The following is a 22609-nucleotide window of genomic DNA, read 5'->3' on the forward strand; positions in this document are numbered from 1 at the left end:
TGCCTCTGATGTCACGGGACAACATCGTAAAATAGGAGGCATTACTTTCAGCATAGCCCTCACACTATGAAATTATAACACCTGAATGTAGACACCTTTTTTCTCCAATAACGTTTCACATTTTTATTTAGTATCCTGTTTTCTAATTATATCACTAACCTTTTAAAACAATGCACAATGTTAAAACCACACTCCAATGTGAGTACAATCAATGCGACCTGAATTTTTTTATGTTTACAGAGATGGATGTGCCACATAACACAAAAATACATGAGCTGAGAGGGGAAGGAAAGGAAGCTGTCCATACCAATTTCTTCCCATTGAACAACAAAGAACATATATATGTCCATGCAAGTATCTGTGAAATAGATTTAATGAAATTAAGCATTCAGCAGGGAGAAATGATAATTCAATGCAGATTAAACTTGAACTCTCCAAATGGTGTGCAGAGTCTTCACAGGCCATTGTGAATATAATATTAGAAGTCCTTGAATGAAGAATTCCTAGAAAACAAAGCAAAACAGTCTAATTTTGTAGTGAACACAGAAATAGATTCTGAGGTTTCATGAACAAAATGTAAGGTTTTGATTCTGAAAACACTATGAGAAGGCTTCCTCTGTCTCTTCAACAGTCAATCCAGATGGATGTTTTGAAGCATTAGACTTTATTGTGCAAGTATGCTACAATGCTTTTTGAAGGGAAGGGCAAGTTTTGGACTGCTATCAAAGACAACGTACAAACAAAAGTCTTTCCTACCAGGTCTGCAAGACATACTACTAGGTGTATTCTTTTCACTTTACTCATACAAGGAGCCTGGGGCAGTAAAGACAGAGAAAGATGGGAGAGGAGGAAAAACTTACCATCAGATTTATTTATGATATTACATTCTGAATACAGTGAAAAGGTGATTGCCTGACTCATCTCCTATCTTAGGATGTGTGCTAAAATAGTGCACAGAATACTGTAATGTAAGAAGGGCGTCAATGTTAATTCCAGCACTACTGTCTCAGGGTTTTCTACTGCACATTCAGACATTGGTTGCAGAAAATTCCACTCTACCAATAAGTTATTGTTTCTACTGTATCTTTTTGAATCCCTAAGTAAGTCATCTTCAAGCATCTAAAACCAAAATTTGAGCTCTTGGAGAACTTTTTCCAGCAATTTCAACTATTCTGTCTTGATGCAAGAAATGAGTGGAACTCATAATCTAGCTTGTAGAAGGTTAGTTTGGATTTGATATTTAACCAGCACTGTTCTAATTAGAAAGGAATGCCTTTCTAATATCAGCCTGATAAGGAGTTGAAACAGATAGGAACAGTGTCATAACTGCTACTATCAGTATAGCTGACTACACAGATTGAATTCTATTTTCTTTAGGTAATACCAAAAATAGAAGAAAATGTTATAGTAATAAAAAGTCAATTGAACAGTCCCAAATGACACAGAGCTCACTACACTCAGATTAGGAAGGACTAAAAATGGTTCTTTCAGAGGATGAAGGGAATACACTTGATACCAAAGACTGACAACAGCTACCAAATTACAGTCTTACACTGTTGTGTTTTCATGTTAAGGGCCTTAGAAACAGCTCACAGACACATGGAACCTTGCCTCCTATTCTTAGAACTTACATACTTAGAGCTTTCAATATCAAAGATGAATTAAGTGGTAAAGGTAGTAATCTCCTTTACCAAAATATTAACAAGATTCATCTCAGAAGTACATAACCAATTCAAAAGCAGACACCATTTCCTGAAACTAACGAATTGAGATTTTTTCCCACTCAACCGGTAAATATTTTTATTACATGCTGCCATCAGCCTCTGTATGAATTGTGAGGCAACAAGCAAACAGCTACCAAACATAAAATTAATCTGAGACTAAAACTGACAGGGGAGTAGATGTAAGTGGTGGAGGCTCCATTTCAGTGACTGCTGGAAGGAAAATTGTTTGGGTATTTTTTTCTACCACAAGGTTACAAGTGTTTGAAAACATATAGAATGCATTTAAATACGGTGTCAAGTTGAGACTTTAAAGAGCACTACTTCTGTTTCAGAAATGTATGGCTATAGGAAAGGAATACCATCCAAAGATTATGGTTCTGAATTTTCTTGTAACATCTTTTTCAACAAGAAATATCAGAGTTCATCTTTTATTTGTTTTGTTTTCCATGTTTGGAACTTAAACATTGCTAACTACCTACCCTTCCAGGGAGCTGTCCAGAGACCAATGAGGAAGCGGATGAAAAGTACGTTCAGGAGACAATGTTCTTAACGTAGAGCTTAACTGATATGTGACTGTACGATTCTGGCATCGAAGTTCCTGTACAGCACGTTCCCTACAGAAAAATTATTTTACAGTCAGATTAAGCACTTTTAAAAATCAAAGTTATCACAAAGTCATTAACTTGTTTGTTTGTTTTTTTTTCTATTTTTTGTGGAGATGTGGTTTATCATACACTTCTCTGAAAAACAGGTAACTTTCTTTTTGAGTACTGTTCTTATAACTAACTTACAGGCTACACAATGAAATGCGACTTTGCTCTTTCCAAAACAATCCAGGTGATTGTGTTTGTAATTATCTTGAAGCAGAAGAGAAACTGTTTACAAGAATGATGGTGGAAGATCTCTGATTTGTAGTGAGGCAACACTCATGTATAGACACACTCTAATATTTATCATGCTAACAAACTATAAATTAATTATTGATATTACTGCAACTGTAAACAACAGTGTGAGTAACAAATTATCCTTGACTAGGAGAAAAGCTTACGTATGGAGGCTGATTCTGCTTTTTGACTGTGAACGCCCCAAAAAGAAACAACAGGGAATAACCAAACCCCACAAAATGGAGAAGTAAGGAAACAACAGTTTAAAGAAGAAGGAGTTTATTTTGAAACAAACATACCGCTATACTGGCCTACTATGTGGCTTATTTTATGCAGCTGAAGAAGTACACATGATGCTGTCTTTTTAACTGACTTGCATGTCTAACTCCTGCAGTTTTTGCCCTGACTTCAGATTAAAGGAGAAAACAATCTGAATTTGAAACATACATTATGACATGTAAGAAAATGTATCTTTAAAAGACTTAACCTCAAGTGTAGGTGCTTCCCTTCAAAACTCTCATCCTTATAAGTGAATAGATTATCAACAAACTAATTTGCTACAGTTAAACAAGATACCTAATTCTCAACTGGGCTATAGTCACACCACTACTTCTATCCATTTCTTTTGGATACCTAAAATAATGCTTGGCAATGTAATGTTTTTCCCCCCAGTGCATCCATAAAGTAGAAAAATCCTGCTATTTTTGTTTCACAAAGAAACTGCTTAAGATACCAAAACGACATAGATAAGCCAACTAGTAAGACAGGCCAAAGACTGCTTCTTGTCCCATGGCTAAATGGCATGAAACAATTTCTACATACTGTTAAACTCTCTCCCTTTGTCCATTAAATAAAAAAACCAAAAAGGTTATTTTCTCCATACTGGCTCCTTCTGTGCCCCACACAGCACCTGGGAGAATGCAGACTGGTACAGGATTAAATTGCTATAAATAAGTACATGTTCAGGAAAATGTCTCATCCCATCATAAAACAGGCTGCTCAAGAAGCAAGTTTTTTTCAGTATCTCATTCCATTGGCTGACAGCTAATGAAGACAGAACATGTAACAGTTTCACACACCATGGAATGAGTAGCCTCTGAACGCATAGGAGATAAAGAGTAGAGCAAAGCCAAACTTTGCTGTTTATAATTTTAATTAGACTAAATCGTAGTATTGCACTGTATTTCATCCCATTTAGATGGAGGAAACATAATACAAAAATATGTACTTGCCTTTCAAACCTCTCAGTTGCCAGCTGTCTTCTGGTGATACCCAGTTCTGACTCTAGCTGAGCTGTTGTATTTTTCAGCTGAGTGAAATCTCGACTCTTCACAGCGCTGTAAAGTTCATATACTTTAATTAGATAGCAGCTATAATCCTCAAGTATGTTACCAAATAGAATTATGCAAAATGAAAAGGTTAGCAATACCATGCAACTGATTCCCTTTGGGAGTAAAATGTGCACAGAGAAGTATTTTAGGTTATAGCAGAGGAATTAGAAGCAGGTTTTTGTTATCTTCTGCTATTAAGGTATCCAGGGTTCTTTGATCATTTGAAAATGCAGCTAGATAGACATGTATATACACACACATCTATGTGTATGTAAGTATACACAGCAGGAATGTTAAAACAAAACAAAACAAAACCCAACTACAACATCCTCCTGGTCATTTACTCACAGTTTATTTTCTGCTAAAGAAAGTTGTTCCTTGAGAAGCTGAATTTCAGAGTCTTTTTCTTGCTCTGCTATCTGTGACTGAAATTCTCTCTCACGATTGGATGCAAGCAAAGATTCCAGGTTTTTCAGAGATGCTCTTTCATTTCCCAGTTGTATTCTCAGCATCTCTATTTCAGAATGGGATGAAGCACATTCACTCTGCAGCTAAACAAAGTTTTTAAAGTGTCAGATGTATGTCTGCTGAGTTCAGTGGTCAGCAGTTAGGATAATCTTTAAAAATAAAAGAAGTTTAGTATCAATGACCCAAATTTGCTCTTACTCCAAGATAGTCCAACATGGCCGATTACTGTTATATTTGACCTCAATGTATATATATGAACTTAGGCATACTTAATACAAATAAGAAACTATGAAATAGAATTATATAATCGCAGAATATCCTGAGTTGAAAGGGATCTCAAGTGCCTCTCCTATGTGTTGCCTTCCAGACCCCTTACCACCTTTATAGCCCTCTTTTGGGTACTTTCTAACAGTTTTATGTCCTTCTTATATTGTGGCACCTAAACCTTCACCCAGTGCTTGAGATGAGGCCTCAGTGCAGAGCAGAGAAATTCTTTACAAAGCAAAATCCAAATTATTTGGTCTTAATGAATTACAATGAGTTTTCCTTATTCTGAAGAGCCAATTTACCACTGTCAATCATAACTATAGTTCTCTTGCCTAGAAACAATTTTGCTACTCTACTTCTGTATTTCAGAAAAAAAAGAGAATACTAAAAATCATATAAGTTTAATGAAGATGAACAGTATTAAAACACTGAAAGAACAACATTATTTTAGCATCAGCATTCAGAATCTTCACTAAACTCTCCAGTTGCATTTCTGCATTTTCCTGTCCTGAAACTCTTGTTTCCCTCTACAATCCCAGCAAGTCTCTTCATTGACAATTACTACTGTTGCTTCCTAAAACTGTCAAACATTCTAATGCCCATATCAAGTTTCTTTGCTAATGAACTACTCTAGCTATTCTGCTCACTAAGTGGCTGACTGTGAAATCCAAGACATCTGTCAAGAAAACAATTAGGAATATTACATCTTGACTTTTCAGTACTCAAAGTAAAACTTAGCAAAGCAGTGATAGTATAGACAGTACACAATAACTGTGCTCCGAGGAGTATGCTTCTGAGGTATGCTAAATTAAACATTAAAAAAGAGAAAGAGGCGCTGAGCATCAATAGAGATTTCTTTGATCATTCCAGATCTGAAAGCAGTTTGAGATCCCTTAAAGTGTAACATTAACATAAAATTATTTTTAAAATTGATTTCACGTACCCTTTCTACCTTCTCTGATGTGGAAGTTAACTGCTGACTTAATAGCTCTTTGCCTGCATCTAATTTAATGCAAAGTTCTTGCGTAGACTTGAGATTTGCAAGTATAGAGACTCTCTCCTGATGTATGTTTTGAAGCTCTCCTTCCATTTTCTCAATAGACTTGTGTAAAGTAGCAAGCTGAGACTGGTATGCTTCTTCTGTTGTTAAATGCTATAATAAAGCAATATCGCATAATCAAAAGTGTATTGCAAAGAAATTACCAAACTGTTTCCAAATTCCTACAAAGACATCCCACAGAACTATTGTTGTGATGATTTTTAAGACGTGGCAGTAGTTTATTCTGAATAAATTTTAAAGTCATTTCTTTAAAGAACTCCTGTATATAAAATAAGTAGAAAAAAACGATTCTTGCTTCTGATAGCAATTTCAGCTACCGACATTTTAAACTCTCTTCTTAGGATTCTGCTCTTTCTTCTGAGTATTAAGATTCAAAATTCTGCTGCGGGCCTCATTTCATTCCCAGATAGAACCTCTTATTTTAAAAATAAAATGTATTCTTGCATGTAGAAGAGCACTGAATGGTAAATACTGTCAGCCATATTCATGTTGCTGTCACCCATAAACTCAGGCATGATGAATAGCTGACAGAAGCCACACTAAAATGAAGTTTACAAGCCAGCAGCAGCAGTCCTGACTAGAAGCTCTCTGAATGTTTTGTATTTTAAACCTGAACATGATATCCATCTCCAATTCTGACTCCATTTGTTGACACATAAAGAGGCCTGTTTATTCCTATAATTAATATCAGACGTGGGAAGGAGGTAGAAAGATAAAATCTCTACCCATTTGAGGCTGGTTAGGCAAACTAGGACTGTGAGCCAGCTTCATTATATTAAACATCTGCCACACAGTTGTCCTGTACTGGTTTGCTACTATGTTCTCATCCCTCTTCATGAACAGCTGTAGATCAGCTTCTCTTGACTATCTAATGTGTGTAAGCAGCCCTCAATAGCCTCTGCAATATTTAGGAAGCAGAGATGATCTGTGGCAAATAGAGCAGCCCCAAATCAGAACACAGTTTAAATGTTCATAGCTTTAAGTTCTTCGCACTTTCAAATAGGAAAGAGATCTTTGGGACACCTAAAGCACTGGAAAGAAGGTTGAGAAGTTGGAAGCAAGAAAAGCAAGGAAAGCAAGGACCGGAATGTAACAGGGGACAAAGCACCAGGCATGTTTCAGGTATGCTGTGGAGTTTTGTGTGAGGCTATGCCTTCCCTCATTTCAAACATAACATCTGTTGAACTTCTTTTTCTTTGAAATATATTATTTTTGTCTTATGTATTATTATTAATTTGTTTTTCCCCCAAGTATGACATTCATATGACTGCTAATTATGTTATGAAATAAACCCCATACAACTATCTCTAAAATTCAAGCAGAATTTGTATAAACTATAATTTTTAACAGCTGTAGGCTTAAAATACTACCAGATAATTCCAGATGTGAACTATGGAAATGATGATTTCAACTTACTTGCTCCATCTCTGTTTCAAGGGTCTTCATTTTCTCTTTCAACCTGCGGTTATCAGATTCCACACTGATTAATGCCAATCTAACGGAGTTACAATCTGCTTCTACTTGGTGGCACTTTGCTTCCCAACTTTCTCCTTGTTCACAGGCTTTGTGGTAATTCTCCAAAAGCTCACTGTTCTCTCTCTCCTAAACACATAAAACTTGTTTAATATTTTACAGTATGGGTCTCAAAATAGGGATATTCAGAGCTCTGCAGGTATGACATAGCGTTGGATGTTCTCTTTATCGAGAATCCTGCATTTAGTGAAAACACTGAGAGACTTCTCAGATCCAGTGTCTTGTTCCATGTGGCCACATTTTGACGCTCAAGAGACATAATAAACATACACACACACACACACATAAACGCAAAGCAGTGAAATATACGTTGTTACTTGTCCATGGGAAAATCAGCTGAGAAAACTCTTTCAAACTATTAAAACTGCAGTAGCTGAATACAGATGAGTTTTGGAAAGTTCTTCCATGGGAATACAGTTACAATCTCAATTTTAGTTAGAACAGCTTTAATCCATATACTCACTTTAAAGTTCAGTACTCCCTTCAGCCTGGCAATTTCTGTGTTTGAATCCTGGGCTTTCTGCCTCATCTCATCAAGCTCATTCTGGTAATTAGTTATTTTCACATGTAGTACCTATGAAGGAAGACTTGTTTAATAAGGCTAAAGTACACTGTTTGTACCTCGACAAAAATAAATAGAATTTGTACATATCTAGAGCATATGCCTTTATTTGGTCAATAAGCAGCTCCTTTCTGGATGATATCAGCCCTTATAGCTGCATTTTTGAAAATGCAGAAAATGAAAAAATAAAATAAAATGAAGCAGTTGACTAAGTGGTTATATCTTAATCAGGAAAAATAGAGCCACAAGCATTAGGAGAATGCACACAGAAGATCTGGCAACTATTGTTTGAGAAGACAATGAAGAAGATAGCAGAAAGTTTTCCGGACAAGTCAATTACTATCTTCCTTCCCTGAAAACTACTGTGAAAACACTCCACTGCAAGAAGCAGTATGGATGGAAAAACAGATGTAGACTATGGCGAAACCCCTCTTCCTGTTGTGAAATGTCCATGAGCTGCCGAGAAAGGTGCTCTGGAATTCTGTGAACTTTTCCAGCCCAATTGAAGAAAGAGGAATGCTAATTGAGATACTTGGAATTTCACCTAAATTAATGGAAAAGCCACAAGTAAACTATACATATCATAAAGATGCATCTATTAAAAATTAGTTGATCACATGAGGCTGATTCTTTTGTTTCTAATTGCTTCTACAAGCATACAGACACATTTCAAAGAAACCCATGAAGCTTTTGAAAGCAGCTAGAAGCAACAGGTAGCTTTACTTTGTACCAGCTGACCACATCAGAAACAATGGGGATTATAAGTTTCTGAGTAGATGAGAGATATACATGACTAAAGAGATGCCTTTCAGCAATCCATGTTTCTACTGACAACACTCACTATCTATCTTTAGCGGTTATAACAGTTGTAGAAGGGAAGAAAGTCAGGAAATAGAAAAGTATATTCAAAGAAGAAGATATTCTAAGCAGTTGAATAAGGGTAGAGGAGAAAAAACAAGCATGAGAAAACCTGAATTGAGGCATAATTTTTAACAAAAAGAAGAGAAAATAGAACAATATTACACAATGATGACCTACTGCAAGTACTAAGCTTCATTTCTGGCCGCTTGGAAAACATACTGATGCGTGAACATTGTGTGTGCATGAAATGAGACTGTAGTCTAGATGTGTTTACTACTTCTCTGAGTAACTATATACAGATAAATAACACATTAGATATTTTAGTGTATGATAATCAGATACTGCCATTTTCTTTTACTCAAAAGTCCCTTTAATCAACAGTAAATACAATCCTGTTAATAAAGCTAATTAATAAACCTTAATAAATGTGTACTGTGTTCAAATATGTAAACTTGTATGTGCTCTGAGCCAGCCACAACACAGCACAATAAGTTGCTGCTACCTCCTTTACAGTACTTTTCAATGTAAGCAATGGTTATAATCACCACAATTACTTTTACAAAAAGACCAGAAACAAAAGAGTTAAGCAGCTGTTCCTGGAGATAAACATCCAAACCATAGCATAAGAACAGCTGAGCTTCTTTATACAAGTGACCTAAGCAATAGTGAACAAATCAGTTCAGAAAAACGAGCACACCAATTCTATGCACTACTAGAAAAACACTCCATTTTCTTTTTTGGTCAAGAGTTCTCTGTGCATATATACCTGATTTTCTTGTTTAGCATTAGAAAGATGTTCTTGTAACCTGTCCTTCTCCTGAGCTAATATTTCTCTGTTGTTGTTAGCCTGTGCAAGTTCTTTGTTGGTTTCTTGCAGCTGTTGACGCAAACTGGTGATATCTTTCTCACAGAAACACAGCGCTTCAGCAGATTTTCTATATGTAGCAAATAATAAATACTTCAGGTATGACAATGCTGTTCAGCCTAGTAAAATGATAGCTTTCCAGTGGTTAAGTTTGTAAGATGTAACAACATTTTAATACGTAATAGAGTAGAAAAAAAAACAATTTCTACATTAGCACATCCTATGATCTATGGTTTGTTGTTTTTTTTTTTTTGCATTAATGCTATACATTAATCCAAATTGAATTATGATATTGAAATTTTATCCTTACTGTATTGTACGTTCCATATCGAAAATCAGAATCTTCAATTCTGAAATGGTTTTCTCCTGAAAAAGAAACACAAAATGAAGATGAACTCCTCACAGCTCTGATTTCCTTTTATTCAGTTAGCGGATAAATGCAAAATGGATTCTGGTTTTCAGAGTTTCATCGTGTACTGTTTAGAGCTGAAAATTCTGATAACCTACTTTGGCAAATGAACAAATATTATTATATTCTGCAGAATGTAACCATTTAAATTAAATTTCTTAATCTTTTGCAGTTTGAACGGTGGCGTTTGTCTCACACTCCCAAAAGTAAATGCTGTCTTCTGACTGCTAGATAAGTTATCGCAGTTTTTCTACAATTAATAGACCACCAGTGTCTGGTAGTTTTTAACTGATGAAACAAGAACTTTGTCACCGTGGTTCCATTAAAAAACAAAACAAAACAGAAAACTAGCACAAACTATATCAGTTCATTCCACCGTCTCTGCATAAAGATATTAAAAGGAGTATAGATAGGCTAAGGAACTGTTTTCCACTGAAAACTCAAGAGATATTAGATACAGCCTTCTGCAAAATAGGCACCGTTTGCAATTTAGTCTTTAATATCTGGAGTCATTGTTTATAGCAAGATGATTATGACCTGTCTTGCAATATCCTATCTTCAGTATTATGTTAAAAGCAGTGCAACTTTTTGAGTTAAAATCACAACATTTACGAAGTACTTCATTTGTGTATCCTAAATCAATATCAAGATAACTAAAGCTGAAGTGAAAAACAATGCTTCAGACCTAAGCAGCTTCTTTATATATATTGAAATCACACTACACAGAAAACAAAAGATGCATTTAGCTTAGGTAAACTAATAGCTTAAGGTGAGAAGGATATCATTCAAATGCAACATCAATGATAAGAAAAGCAGTATTACTTGGCACTGTATCTTTAATATTAATGGACACTGGGGAAGAACTCAGACTAAATTTTATGATAAAATATTTGGTTAGCTAATTTACTTTTCTCCACCTGAGGAAAGTATTCGAAGTCTCCTCTCTTTATAAGTATAAGCTATGCAAAAAGTCAAACATGAGAGATTTAACACGGCTCAGACCCACTGCTACTGAAGTTAAAGTGAATTTTATTGTCTCGAAACTGAAGCAGAACAAGGTCAGCACTGAGCACTGCTGTGGACAGCATTATAAGACAGTTACGATGACCCAACAGATCCTTTCTCTATTTCATCTCATGTGATTCCATGACTTATTCTGATTATTTACACATGCGAACATACTTTAATCTTCAGGCTTTCCTCCAAAGTGACTATCTTCTCTCTTCCTTCTTCCACACACTCTTGCAAAGTTTCCTTCTCTTTATCAAGTTGCAAAATTGTATCTTTCAATGCACAGATCTTCTCTTCTTGTGCAAAACACTGTTTTGAAAAGTCATCTGAACACAAACAGAAAGGTCTCATTTTTATACATTCAAATCATTCAAGATACAAACTCATTTGATGCACTTCTGAAGCATAAAAGAACAAAAGTTTCCCTTTAAGAAAATACCGAAGCAAGTGTGTTTCCAGGAACACAGGTAATCCCAGTAATATTTGTAGAACTGCATTCTTCTTTCAAGGTCTTAAATTACTTGGCTCAAAAAAAATCTATCCTTAGATGGCTAATGATTAGATAATTCAAATAATTTTATTGGGTATTGTAAAAATAAATGGCTATAATAGGATTACAATAGACAGAAGGCACATGGACGCTACAACCTGGAAAGGCTGACATGAAATAAAAGAGATAAATATCCCGATAGTAGACAGTTTTTTAAACAGTCCTTTATTTGTAAGAACTTTATGTACAAGAGTTTAAAAAAAAAAAACTCATTTATAAAATCCAAGCTCACTTAAGAAGTTCAAAGCTACTAATGAAAAAGCAGCTAATCTACTTATTAGAAAATCAATCTTGAAAAGATCTCTTTCCCTGTCCTCATTGAGTTTACGAAGTGCTACACATTGCATTTACCTTTAAGTGGTCAGATAATCAATCCTTCAGGTGCATACACTGCATTCTCAGGGGAAAACTACAGGAATTACTGTTACAGTAAAATTTACACCTCATAAAAAGTATGCAGGTTGCAAATTGCTTCATAAATGTCAGTGTAACTGGGTGTGTTGAATTATATTTATTAACTACTTCCAGGAGGTAAAACATCTGAAGTAAAATCATATGTTGCCCAGTCTTTCAAAGACATCATACCCATATAACCACCTTCCAGTCTTTTTCCACTCTCCCTATTTTAATACACAAGATGAAAAGCATTCAGATTTTCACATCCTTATGAATCTAGACTGCAACATACTTCAGTCAGATGACTGGAGGTCTTAGATGTGAGATTCTGGAAAGTTCAGCTTCCAAGAACAAAAAGGCTGAAAATATGCTTAGTTTGGACACATTTCCTGGGAAAGATTAAAACATGCAAGATGCCCCTATCAAACATTAAGACAGTACTTCACTATGTCATGGAACCAGAAATTTTTAACATGATATGTAGATTTTAATATGGACAAAATACCTTTTTTTTTTCCTCAAGGCTTCTCAGGAGTGGCTTAAACACCTTAGCCAAAGCATTCAGAAGTTTAAATTTGCTTTGAATGAAATTCTTATTTGAGTTTTAGAGGTTTAGAGCTGAGTAACCAGAGTTTAAAAGTTGTAAGTAATGAAGATATTTTATAGCTGTATTTTCCATACTGCATCTAACAATACATCATGTCAGCTGGATCTATAGAAAAAAATAAGACTTCAGGCACAATGCATTTGTATTTCTGGAAGTGGTAATTCATTCTCTGGCAAGCTAGGAGTAATTCCTGCATTTCTTCCTTCAATGCCTTAACAGAAAAAGGGTACAACATTCCATATTTTAGCCTGGAAAAGAGAAGTCTCAGGGGAGACCTCATGGCACTTTACAACTTCCTGAAGGGAGGTTGTGATGAGGAGGAGCTTGGCCTCTTCTGCCAGGCAACAAACAGGACCCGAGGAAATGGCCACAAGTTGTATCCGAAAAGGTTTAGACTGGACATACAAAGGAACTTTTTTTCTCAGAGAGTGGTCAGGCACTGGAATGGCTGCCCAAGGGAGGTGGTAGAGTCGCCATCCCTGGCAGTGTTCAAGAAGCGCCTGGATAGGGAGCTAGGAGACATGGGTTAGGGGTTTTCTGTAGGTATGGTAAAGGAAGGACGGTCGGACTAGATGATCTTATAGGTCCTTTCCAACCTTGTGATTCAATGATCCATACGCTGCATAAGATGTTCTCCTGATTACATCATCATCTACTGATGCTGAGAGGTACAACCACCAACCTAGTGGATCACAAATACAGCTGATAGGCTCAGACACAGCACATTAACATCAACATACATTGTTGAAACAATAGTATATGTAGCGATCAAAACTTAGAGCTTTCTTTATATAATTTTAAAATATAAAAGCCTTCCAACAATGAAAGAAAATGGACTTTTTACATGAAACATTAACATTATCACAGTCTATTTATTTGTTTTCAATAATTTTGTTCTTTTTACATATTATAAACAAAAGAAAAACCTGCAACATATTTATCCAATTGAATTTTATTAGAAAAACTGTATCTGTCACTCACCAATTTTTTCATCCAAAAGCCTAATTTTCTCTTCATTAAGTTGAATTTCATATTTTTTCTTAGTAAGGCTTTGCTGTGCCTCTGAAAGAATCTGCTCCGTCTTTTCCTTCATTAGACTAAAAAGGAAGATAATTCAGATATTCATATCAGACTTAATTCCTTTTTGGAATGCCACTAAAATGGCAAAAGTTAAGTAAAAGCAAGATACTTCCATTTATCTTAGACTACTGAGGATATTTTATCAACGTTAGCCTTAATCTCCAGACATTAAATCTAAATACTACTATATAGAGTCACAGTAAAGTAAGATTTTTTTACAACAGAGAGACCAAAAAATTGTTAGAAATAATTGCAATAAAAATCTCTACTTAGAACACACATTGGAATTCTAGACCTATTTTAAGTTGGTTTTTAATAGTAGCAACTGATCTTCAAGAACTCTGTTTTTACAGTATTCATAAATCTGACAACTTGTAAAAAGCATTTCTCATGTGCTTGATCTTCCTCTCCAGCCACTAAAGGGTCCTTTTCATCAAGACCTCACTGACCTATGTTTCTTCCCTACAGCTTTACTTGAGTCTAGTCCCACTTTATGTTTCTTAACATGGTTAGGAACTCTGGTCAAGCAGCAGTTGAGGCCAAAAATTCTATGCAAGGCTTCAGTTTTATTTCTGCTCCTACAAAAACTGCAAGACTAATAAATGGATGTTTGAAACTAACTCAACACGAGACTCATTAGTTAGTGCTTGTTTGCTCGTCTCTTTAAGAACAAAGGAAAGGAAAATGATTTTTATATATTTGTAATTAAAACATAATTCATCAAAACACATCAATTGCTGCGGCTTCTAATAGGAAGTTCCTAATCCAAACCATTTTGCTTTTTCACTGAAGATGATATTCTTTATATCATAATAACAAGTCAACATTTTACATATAAATAAGCAATGGGGGAAAACATTTTATTCCAGAACAGAAAGATGTCTTACAAGCACAACTGTCATAAGTTCTCATCCCTTTGAGCTAAATGGAACCCAAAAAACATAGGCTGACACTACTCAAACCAATGCAATTAGATACTTTCACTGACCTCAGTGAAATGTATTCATCTTTCTGGTGGCTTAGTTCATTTTCAGTGTCCTGGGATCTTCTTGCCAATATTTTTACCTCTGTTTCCAGAGAATCAACGTGTTCTTTCATTAGAGTCATTCTGGACATCTGCTCTAACCGTTCACTATCTAACTATAAATACAATTAAACATTAATTAAACAGGAAAAGCTGGAATAAAAAGCTGATTTACATATAGATGCCTATTTACTCAAATGTCCAGTTTAAGGAAAGCTGTATTCGATTACTGAAACATTCACACTTTACATTCAAAGTATTTTCCTTTGTGAATGAAGGACTAGTTTCTGTGTTACTATAATAAAAGTCAGATTGCTGAAGATCAAGTCAATTAGCGCTTGGTATACAGCGACTTTCTCAGTATTACTGCCATAAATTTCATACTGAAGTATATTGCCCTCAAAGGATATCAAATAAACTGAAGAAATAAGACAAGGCTATTCCTGATAGTCATTATGCTTCATACATCAAACATAAGATTAAAGCTGATCTGCCACTCAGAGTAGTCAGCAGATTGTTCATTACAAATGCATTCAATTTAATATTATAACTCTTATAACTGCACTTATATCCTTGGCAAAATCTAAAAGGCTGAAAGGGAGAAATGAAAATGAACAAAACCTATAACCACAAGATCTAGGAGAAAGAGGTACTATATAAATCAATGCTTATCTATTTTAAATCAAGTTGTACTAAGACTGCAAATACAATCAAGAACTGCATTCATTTTATTAATGCTTACATTTTCTATTTGTATCTATCAGCTAACAATTGCACATTTAAGTAACTGCTACTGGATAGAACAGTATAATTACATTTTCTTGTGTGGAGTATCAAGTCTTAGTAACATGCAACCATAAGACAATCCAGATTGCAAGGCAGTCTCCAGTTTAAAGCCCTGGACAAAGTAGCTCTGAAGACAGCTTGCTCAGGGTTTTATTCAACCAGTTCTTGAAAATCTCAAAGGCTGGAGACTGCTTCACTGCTGTTGTATTCAGACTGAACACTCCTTTTTCCAACTTATGACTATTGCTTCTCATTATTTGCTACAATCTAAGTAAATGACATACACTGTTCTCCCCTCATTTCTTCATAGAAGTCATTTAGGTTGGTCCCACAGTACTAACCATTAAGTATCACCTGTGTTATATTTACAATTATTTAAATAATTACTCGCCTTACATTTTGAATAGTAGTTTCTAGCTCTTCAATTCTCTGCTGCAAATGAGCTTTCTCATTAAATGCAGTCTCCTGGGAAATCTGTCAAATAACAACAAAATCACATATAGAATAAATCTTAACTCACCGCAAACAGATAATGCAATTAACTCTCAGTACCAGAATCAAAATCCTCAGCAACTTTAACTCCAGTACTAAGTAATTTTTGTGTAAAAATAAGCTTGAGTGAAAAAAAACCACAAACTTAAACCTTCAGCTGCTCCCTGAGACTGTCACATTCCATAGCCATCCTTCGTAAATCTGACAGTGCTGTATCCCTTTCCGTCTCCACATGACTTAACATGGCTTGAGCCACCACAGTACTTCTTGGAGTCCTGGTGCATTTGATGACTTCCTGATGAAGTTGGGTAAACTCCTCTTGTGCCTGTTGTTTAAAATAGCATAACATGTACTGCGTACATAAACCAGGGACTCATTAAAGAATTTCAGTTAGCACTGCTCAATGGAATGAATAGATGTGCATTCTGTAAAACAGTCATCAGTGAAAAATAAATATTCGTTATCTTTTTAGTAGGCCAAAGTAACAATGCGTTACAGTAGCACATCTCAGCAGATTTAGTCCCTAAAATAACAATGTGATATAAAGTTAAAGCAGAGAAATTAAATTTGATATGTACTCTTATGTCTGCTTTGGAAATTTCCATAAAAGATAAAATTAGCCTCCAACCTAAGAGCCTGTAGACAAACAAAACCATACACATATAATTCTTAGTATTAAAGAACAGATATAAGCCCTGTCTTAGAAAATAAACTTTTATTTTGAGCAGCAAACGTCTATCACAAATGGCACTGACAAACAGGTGAAGAAACAATTCATCTGTAACCAGCTGTAAATAACCACTGAAATGTTGGATGCTCCGTCCTTGGAGGTGTTCAAGACCAGGTTGGACGGGGCCCTGGGCAACCTGATCTAGTAATTGTGGAAGTTTGGTGGCCCTGCCAGGCAGGGGGGTTGGAACTTCATGATCCTTGAGGTCCAACCCAGGTCATTCCGTGATTCTGTGATTCTGCGAAAATGATACATTTACATTATGAGTAAAGCACCAGTAAATTCACGTTATTTGTTTGTTCCCATCATATGCATCCTTTTGTTTATAATCATTTCTTTCTTACTGGTAATTATAGCTTTGGCCAGTTGCCATTAGATAAACCGATAAGTATAAAGAAGACACTCCTGTTGCAGTGTTTTCCAAGCTCACCTGGATGTGTGATTTCTTTTTGGACATGCTTCCCAAAGTAGAGCTACGCTTAGGACTTGAAGATGTGCTTCGAAATACCCTCAGCAAATTCTCAGTCTTGCTTTTATAGTAGTCTCTGTCCTCTTCCAGTGTCTTAATAAATGTATCCAGCCTTGAAGGTGATCTCCCTTGCCTTATTTCATTCTCTGTTTGCAAAATAACCTGCATGTGCAAACACAAGACGATTCGCTCATTGAAACGGACCTTTTCTAGAGAAAGACGCCTCATTGTGAAGTGGACATACATACTCTTCAAAATGAAGTGGATATCTAATTAAAAATAAATATCTATTTAAAAGAAACAGATTTCCATCCATCCATCCAGGAACAGCACGACAAACAAAACCAGACATTTTTATCTATTCTCTAACTTGTCTGTTATCAGTGAAACAAAACAAGTGAAATTAACTTGTTGAAGCATTAATGTGGAAGTTAACCAATTGCATAGCTACATATGTATTAAGAATATAGAACTCACTGATTTTAATGTTTTCACCGAGTGTTCCAGCTTCTTTATGTTGTTCTGCTGGTGTCGAATTTGAGTCTACCATAAAAAAGTGAAAGAGATGCATTCATCTTTTACATTCTGTTGTACAGATCTGACATTCTAGCTCAACTCTTCTAGTCCAAGGGAACATTTTGTACATGCTGCCTAATTTGACTAAGCTGAAAACATGCTATTTACCAATAATACACTTAATCTAGAGGGGAATCAGTTAAATGTCTTATCTTTTGGTGCAGCCCAGGATTTAGAGAAAACAGTAATAGTCAATTTACTCTCAGGTCAGAAAACAAAACAGGAAGCATGGGGTGCCTTTATCCAGAATTACTTTACCAGTAAATTCAGGGACATTCTAACTATACCTATGAGCTAAGGCATTAAGTGCGTAGTTACATTAATGAGAAACAAAAGTCCTTCTTTCCATCTGAACACTACATTAAATAATGTTATTATTTTATTATTCCCTGCATGTCCACAAAAAACAATTTGCCTCTATTCTATGAAATCAACTGCAATCCACAATGAAATCACATTCTTTCCGACTGCAAATGTGATTTTAATCCTTGAGCCATTTCTCACTTGAAAAACAACATAGTGGCCAGAACCTACTCTTTCCTCATCCTAGCAAATGTACTTGAAAGCAGGGATGAAAGCTGGGGTTTCTGCTCCAAGGGTAAAAAGAAATAAAAAAACATCAGTTCCCCATAGCAGTAGCAAATAACATTAAGCTATCACTGTATAATATTAATTCCAAGAAGCAGATACCTTTGCTTCTTCTAGTTCCTTATCAGTGGTGTTCAGTAACAATTCGTTTTCCAGCTGCTCAGACAGTTTGGCAATTACAACAAGTTCTTTACACAGATGATCATTTTTGCTTGTCAACCTATCCACTTGTCTTTCAACCACTGGCTTCTTATCAAGCAGTTGCAGGACATGTTGCCTTAGCTCATGGCTTATCTTCTTCAGATTTTCATTCTATAAGGACAAGGAGGAATTAAAGATTTTACTACATCTTCAGGGATCTGCAGGGAAAATCTGAAAAGAAAAGGGCTGCTCTCAGGTTCCCAACAGCCTGACTTACCGTGGTTCTGTTAGGCTTTAGGAGAGCCCTTCAATCGTCCACTCTGAAATGGACCCACACCCTTCAGACATACTGAAGGCCAATAGAAACGTAGCAGATCAATTAGTAATATTAATTCAACAATGAAGAAATATAAGATTAATCATTTTCCTGAAAATACGTAATCTTCAAGAAAAAGATGATGATAATTACGTGGCCTTTTTCTAAGACACTTGAGTTGCCATATCATTTTGGCAAGTGTCACCTTTAACTTCTCAGTTTAATGGAGCATCATTTCCTCATGCAGCTTTTCAATTCTTTGAATCCTCAGATTTCTAATGTTTTACTCTAGTCAAGAGGTGCAGACATCGTGATGCAGAAAGTCCCTTGTTTACACAGACTGTTCCTGTAATGCATGAAAGGATCAGTATCTCAAAACTGAGTTCTGTGAAGTTCCCTTGAATCAATGAGTTTTCTTCAAGTACTGGTAGAAAAAACACCAACGTTTTTATTTACTCAAGAAGATGTGGAAGATGATTTGTGGGAAAAAAGCCTTCTGGATGGGCTGTTTCCTATGACGTTCCGTAGCTTTAATGTTACCGCTTCTGTTCAATGGCTATGCAAATACATTGACAGGATTGTTGATCTGTTAAGGCCTCGTCAACTCAAAACCCAATATCGCACTATTAACAAATTCGCATCACCAACAAAAATCATAAATTACAAAAGAAATGTTATTTCTATCATGCCTTTGCACCTTTGTTGTAGTTCACAACAGCCTGTTTCAGCGACATAAACCAGGGAGAAGAACGGCACCAGTTATATATACTATATATACACATATACATATACTATATATATACACACTATAGTATATAGTATAAATATATACTATAGTAGTATATAGTATATAGTAGTATATAGTATATATACTATTTTATATATATATATATATATATATATATATATCACCACTTCCTAGCAACAAAAGGATGGAGAAAAAGTATTTTCTGTATTTTTGCGGTAACAAAATAAAATAAATCCAAGTTAATAAGAAACATGGACATGTATCTCCATCTCCCCAAACACAGAGCATGGTCGGAAACATTTGTAAATGTTCAAGTTCTGTATAGAATACAGTGATACAAAGCTATTGGTGGCTCTCGAGTGCTGCAGCCTATGATTCCTCAGAAATCAACAAAGACTTCACTACAAAAGAAGGGAGAGAAAGATAGACTGCTCTCCAGCAACTTTCTAAGAATAACTGTGATAAAGTAAGGTCACCGGAGCAAGTCAGTGAGACATGAAAGAGCTAATGAGACAGGGAGAGCAGTGAGCACACCAGTGCCTGACAGTGCTATTCAATACCTGCCATCTTGCTACAACTCCAACATATAAAGAAGCCCACAGATCTAACAAAAGAAGACAAACAATCGTTCACCGGCAGGAAGCTCACAACAGTTTCTGTCCCTACTTACATTCAGGAGTCTCCAGGGAATTTGGGGCAGCTGTGTGATTTCATTACCATTTAAAATCTCATTTGAATCAAATGTCAGTCACCAACTATCAGTCTGACCATTAGCCTCAAAGTGTTTTAAGTAACAGTCTAAGTGATGGCTTTGTCAAGGAGTGAGATACAGCTGACTTAACCTGGAGTATCTACAAAGAGATCTTTAAAATGGAATTTGCATGATCCATTTTAAATGCTCATCCTAATATTAATCATGCCCTAGAAGTACCTGTTTCTTTTCCCCAGCAGTAAGGACAACTTGGACAGTCCTGAATGAAGGTCTTGCCAGTAAAGACAGAGGCAGAGAAGGCATTGAGTATGTCAGAGTTTGTTTTTCAGACTTTGAAGCGGTCCTTTGTCACCAAGTCACCCACCATATACAACAGTGAGCACATTTTCTGTAGCTTCCTTATGGTAATAGGTCTGTGGAAGCCCTTCTCCTTGCCCTCCACATTTCTCATCAGATTCAGCACTAGATGGGCTTTGATTTTCTTAACTCCATCTTTGAATGCTTAGACAGCACCTCTATACAATTACCTGCTGTACAGAGATTCCTCTTTCACCTCTTGTATGCTTCCTTTTTTTTTTTTTCCCCTCAATGTACATTTCAGATTTGTCAGGAGCTCCCTGCTTATCCACAAGCCCTCCTGCCCCCTTGCCTGATTTCCAGTTCATATACATAGACTGTTTTGGAGCTCGGAGAAGGCATGTCTTGAAAATCAACCAATTCTCCTGGACCACTCATACTAAGAACAAGCTACCAGGGGAGTCTTCCAAGCTGATCTTGGAACAAGTCAAAGTCTTTTTAAGTTTTGATTTTGATCATTCTTTTTGCCTTGTTCCTGCCTTTCACAACCCTGAAGTTAACCTTCTTGGGGTCACACAGAACTGTAGGAACTGGAAGGGACCTCTGGAGATCAAGTCCACCCCCTCGCTAAAGCAGGTTCCATACAGTAAATGGCACATGAAAGTGTCCAGATGAGTCCTGAATATGTCCAGGGAAGGAGGCTAGAATGTCATCACCATAGTTAAATCTGCACTGAAGTCAATCTTTACATCTTGTACCAGTTCCTCCTTGCTTGTAAGCAAAGAGCCTCCCTGCAGAGGCTTCTTGATCTCCTGGACCAGCAATTAGTAATCACCACATTTTGGATGCCTCCAGGACTGCCTGTGACCTGCTGTGTTGTTCCTTCAGCAGACATCAAGGCAGTTACAGCCTGCCACAAGCACCAGGACCTGCCTGCTCCACAAAGAATGATATAACAAATGCTGGAAGGTGAACATTGTTGACTGAGCAAAAGCAGCAGAAGTATTTCCAAAGCCTCAATATTGGTTTTATATTGCAAAAATTAAACGCTTTCTTTTAAAATAATAATAATGAAAAGGTACATGTGTGTTTATACATAAAATAAAAGTTCATTCAAACGTCCATTGAGTTTGGATGTTTCACAGCACAGCACTGAGTGCATGGGAATAAGCATACAGTAAATACAATGGGACAAAATCGGACACTATGAAACTCAACGCAATCATCTGAAAACCGACTGTATCCCTAATGGAACAGGGAATACCCCCAGCTTTTCTAGGCTTCCCTCCAGCCGGCAAGGAGCCACCAAGAGGCTCGGGGTCTTCCCCTGCCCTCCGCCCTTCACCAACCATCTCCCCGGCCGCCCCACGTACACCTCTCCCGCGCCGCGCCGGGCTCGCACTGAAGCGAACCCCGCCGGGTGTCTACCTTGGGGCGAGCCTCCGCCCTCCCCCTCCGGCGTCCCGGGGACCGCCGGGCGCTCATGGTGGCTGCCCGGGCAGCGTGAAGCGCCTGCTATTCTCGCCCCCAGCCCCGGGCGCTCACCCGCAGCCCAATGGCGAGCTCCCCGCTGTGCCCCTTCCCTCCCCGCCGCGGGGCGGTGGCCGCCGCGCCCCAACGGCCGCGTTCCCTGGGCGCCTGGCAACGGCCCTCAGCGCTGTGCCACACAGCCTCGGCCACAAGCCTGGAGTTCAGTCTGACTGATTCTGACACGCTGGAAATCATCAGAGGAGAGTGCATTGCCATATTTCATAGAGTCATAGAATGGTCTGGGTTGAAAAGGACCACAATGATCATCCGGTTTCAACCCCCTGCTATGTGCAGGGTCACCAACCAGCAGAGCAGGCTGCCTAGAGCCACATCCAGCCTGGCCTTGAATGCCTCCAGGGATGGGGCATCCACAGCCTCCTTGGGCTTTGAAAAATAGCCACTTTTCAGGAAAGGCACTTGTAGCTGAATATGCATTTTATCTCTCAGCATAGAAGGAACAGAGCCAAGACGTTTTTAGCTGCCCACCTAGTGTTCTGCACATTTTACTTTTCTAGCACATTCTGCTTCTAATTAAGGAAAGGAGAGTTGCCTTGGTCAGGCTATTTTCAGCTTGAAATAACATCTAACCGCT

At 37.0% G+C, this 22609-nt stretch overlaps 1 protein-coding gene across 5 annotated transcripts; it reads right to left on the reverse strand.

Annotated features, from left to right (window-relative positions):
- Window positions 1–355: 355 nt before the first annotated feature.
- Window positions 356–22328, reverse strand: TSGA10 (testis specific 10). Of its 5 annotated transcripts, none has more exons than XM_032441679.2 (18): window positions 22033–22321; window positions 18376–18585; window positions 17587–17652; window positions 17071–17271; window positions 16062–16235; window positions 15815–15892; window positions 14597–14748; window positions 13510–13625; window positions 11147–11301; window positions 9866–9921; window positions 9457–9625; window positions 7731–7841; window positions 7151–7336; window positions 5618–5827; window positions 4288–4490; window positions 3841–3945; window positions 2204–2338; window positions 356–503 (listed from the first exon to the last, which is right to left on the reverse strand). In XM_032441679.2, exons 1-18 carry the CDS (start codon window positions 22231–22233, stop codon window positions 479–481), a joined length of 2553 nt encoding a protein of 850 aa, XP_032297570.1. In that variant the 5' UTR covers window positions 22234–22321; the 3' UTR covers window positions 356–478. The 5 variants fall into 5 exon arrangements, 4 of the variants coding, with proteins under 4 accessions (XP_032297570.1, XP_015706169.1, XP_085389437.1 ...); XM_015850683.3 differs by lacking the exon at window positions 22033–22321 and adding an exon at window positions 21916–22025; XM_085533311.1 differs by lacking the exon at window positions 5618–5827 and having other exon boundaries at window positions 22033–22322.
- Between the last annotated feature and the right edge of the window lie 281 nt (window positions 22329–22609).

This window comes from Coturnix japonica, chromosome 1, assembly GCF_054131305.1.
Source record: "Coturnix japonica strain WE chromosome 1, WE-NBRP24, whole genome shotgun sequence".
In the NCBI taxonomy this organism is placed as follows: domain Eukaryota; kingdom Metazoa; phylum Chordata; class Aves; order Galliformes; family Phasianidae; genus Coturnix; species Coturnix japonica.